The sequence below is a fragment of the Gavialis gangeticus genome, unplaced genomic scaffold, assembly GCF_001723915.1.
Source record: "Gavialis gangeticus isolate Ggan-Ray unplaced genomic scaffold, GavGan_comp1, whole genome shotgun sequence".
NCBI classification, from domain to species: domain Eukaryota; kingdom Metazoa; phylum Chordata; order Crocodylia; family Gavialidae; genus Gavialis; species Gavialis gangeticus.
Window position 1 is genome coordinate 33,762,288 of NW_017729026.1, and position 2,028 is coordinate 33,764,315.

The 2,028-nt window shown below is 36.9% G+C and overlaps 1 protein-coding gene across 3 annotated transcripts in view; it reads left to right on the forward strand.

Moving 5' to 3' along the window:
* The window catches only part of HACE1 (HECT domain and ankyrin repeat containing E3 ubiquitin protein ligase 1), a 97,342-nt gene that overhangs the window by 29,138 nt on the left and 66,176 nt on the right, over window positions 1–2,028 (forward strand). For all 3 annotated transcript variants that reach the window (XM_019520160.1, XM_019520162.1, XM_019520161.1), the window contains one exon: window positions 814–915. In XM_019520160.1, the coding sequence (XP_019375705.1) occupies window positions 814–915 (102 nt within the window). The remainder of the gene's footprint in view (window positions 1–813; window positions 916–2,028) is intronic.

The following is a 2,028-nucleotide window of genomic DNA, read 5'->3' on the forward strand; positions in this document are numbered from 1 at the left end:
GCAGTTTTTTCTTATTCCTCTAGCTTCTTGTCCTTTTAAATATTATATAAGTCCATCCACATGGGTTTTATTTCTTGAGGTAGTTCAGTTTAGCACAGCTTTCCCTATTTCTGTTTAGTATGTATTTAGAATAATTTCTGCTCTCCTCCCCTCCTCCCCCCATAATTACAACAATGGATAGCAGCCAAGGCATTCTTCTTAATGTGAATGCCTACCAAAGATTGAAGCTTCTTCTAAAACAAAATAACTGTTTGAAAGATTATGGTTGCTCTATTTTTTCCAAGACCCTAAGTGCCCTTTTGAAGGCCACATTTATTCATACAATGGCTTACATTGTCTAGTTATAACAAATTCTCTCAGGCATTTGTGTGAAACTGCTAAAACAGTAAAGACGTAAGGGCCTCTAGATAAGAGTAATTCATTTTTTCCTTTACTTTAGACTAATATGCTTTCCCTGATGGAACGTTTTCAACAGAACTTTATCAGCTGCTGATCCTTTTATTTTATGGTACCTCTGAAACATTAACTTCCAGGCCACTCTTTTTAATGCAGTGGGGGCTAATCTTTTGGGTAGGTATGCCACAAATTAAACCTCACATCCTTTCCACAGGCCCTGCAGATACCCTTTCCATGCCAGATCTGTTGCTCTGCTTCCTACCCTATTTGTTACTGTGTTCTGAGCTTCTTTGATCTGTTGTGTGTCACTAATGCAACACATTCTGCAAGTTGGCCATTCCTGTTTTAAAGGCCCTGAGCCTTTGTTGGAAAGGGTGCTACATAAATTAATAATTGTTTTAAAATGCTTTCTTGCAGGGTGGGTATGGAGAGACTTGTGAAGTTTTAATACAGCATCATCCTAGACTCTTTCAGACAATTATTCAGATGACACAGAATGAAGATCTACGGGAAAACATGGTATTAGATTTTTGCCAAATGTCCATGATATTTTAGGATCTGTACTCTGATTTGATTACAGCAATGAACATTGTATCCCAATGAGTATATTCTGATTAGTATAAAATGTAGCATAGGGTAGCACAATCATTATTAAATATAAACCAGTTTCTACCATGGAGAGATGGTGTAAAATTAGATGTGGAGGCATCATTAAATGGTTTGAGTTCTAGCTCATACCCTGTTAGTATTGTTAGAACTTAGCAATTTTGGCAGATAGGTCTGAGCATCATGAGAGCTGGAAGAACAAATTGTTGCAAGCTTTTAACAAAATCACTTCAAAGTACTGTAAACATATAGTTGCATTACAGAAAAAAGGCTATTCTGCTTCAGTACTGGCTTCTGCAGATATCCACTGTAGGCGGTGTCTGCTAGGAACCTTGACTTCCTCGGAAAACAGTTACTTGCATGATGCCTTCATGCATTTTTCCCTCTATCATTCATATTTTGTATTACAATGTAGAGACCACAGCTACCTGTATTCTATTTCTTCAAGTTGTCATGGGTCTTGAAATTCTATCCAGCCCATTCACTTGTCAGTGATTAGCCTTTTCCGTGTTTCCTTTGACATTTAACTAGTTTTAATGTAGTTTTTCTTTCAAAAAGGTTTTTGCCATCTCATTTATACAATGAGATGCCCATCCACATTTGTCTTGATCATGATTTAATCATTAGGTAGTAGCTGTAAATCTTCCTGAGATTCTGGATTTTAAAACAAAAAGTCTACAAAAAGCACATGTTGTAATGTCGCAATATGTGGGTGCAACTTTACTGAGCCTGGCTTATTAAATATGAGATGGTTAAATTGAATGGGAGGTGCAGTTAACTAGACAGAGGAAACAAGTTTGAGGACTTGTAGATCTGCATAAGGTAGTAGTCATAATACTGGGAAAGGAAGAGGTTCTGTAAGTACAAAGATTGAGAAAGCTACTTAATAGAAGGATAAGGAGCTACTTTAGAGGAGTTTAGCTAGTAGAAGGGGAAAAACGAGAGAACCCAATTGTGGAAGCCAAGACAGAGTGAAAAAAAGCATGTGACCAACTTAAATAGTTGGAAAAAAATTTTAAGCAAGCT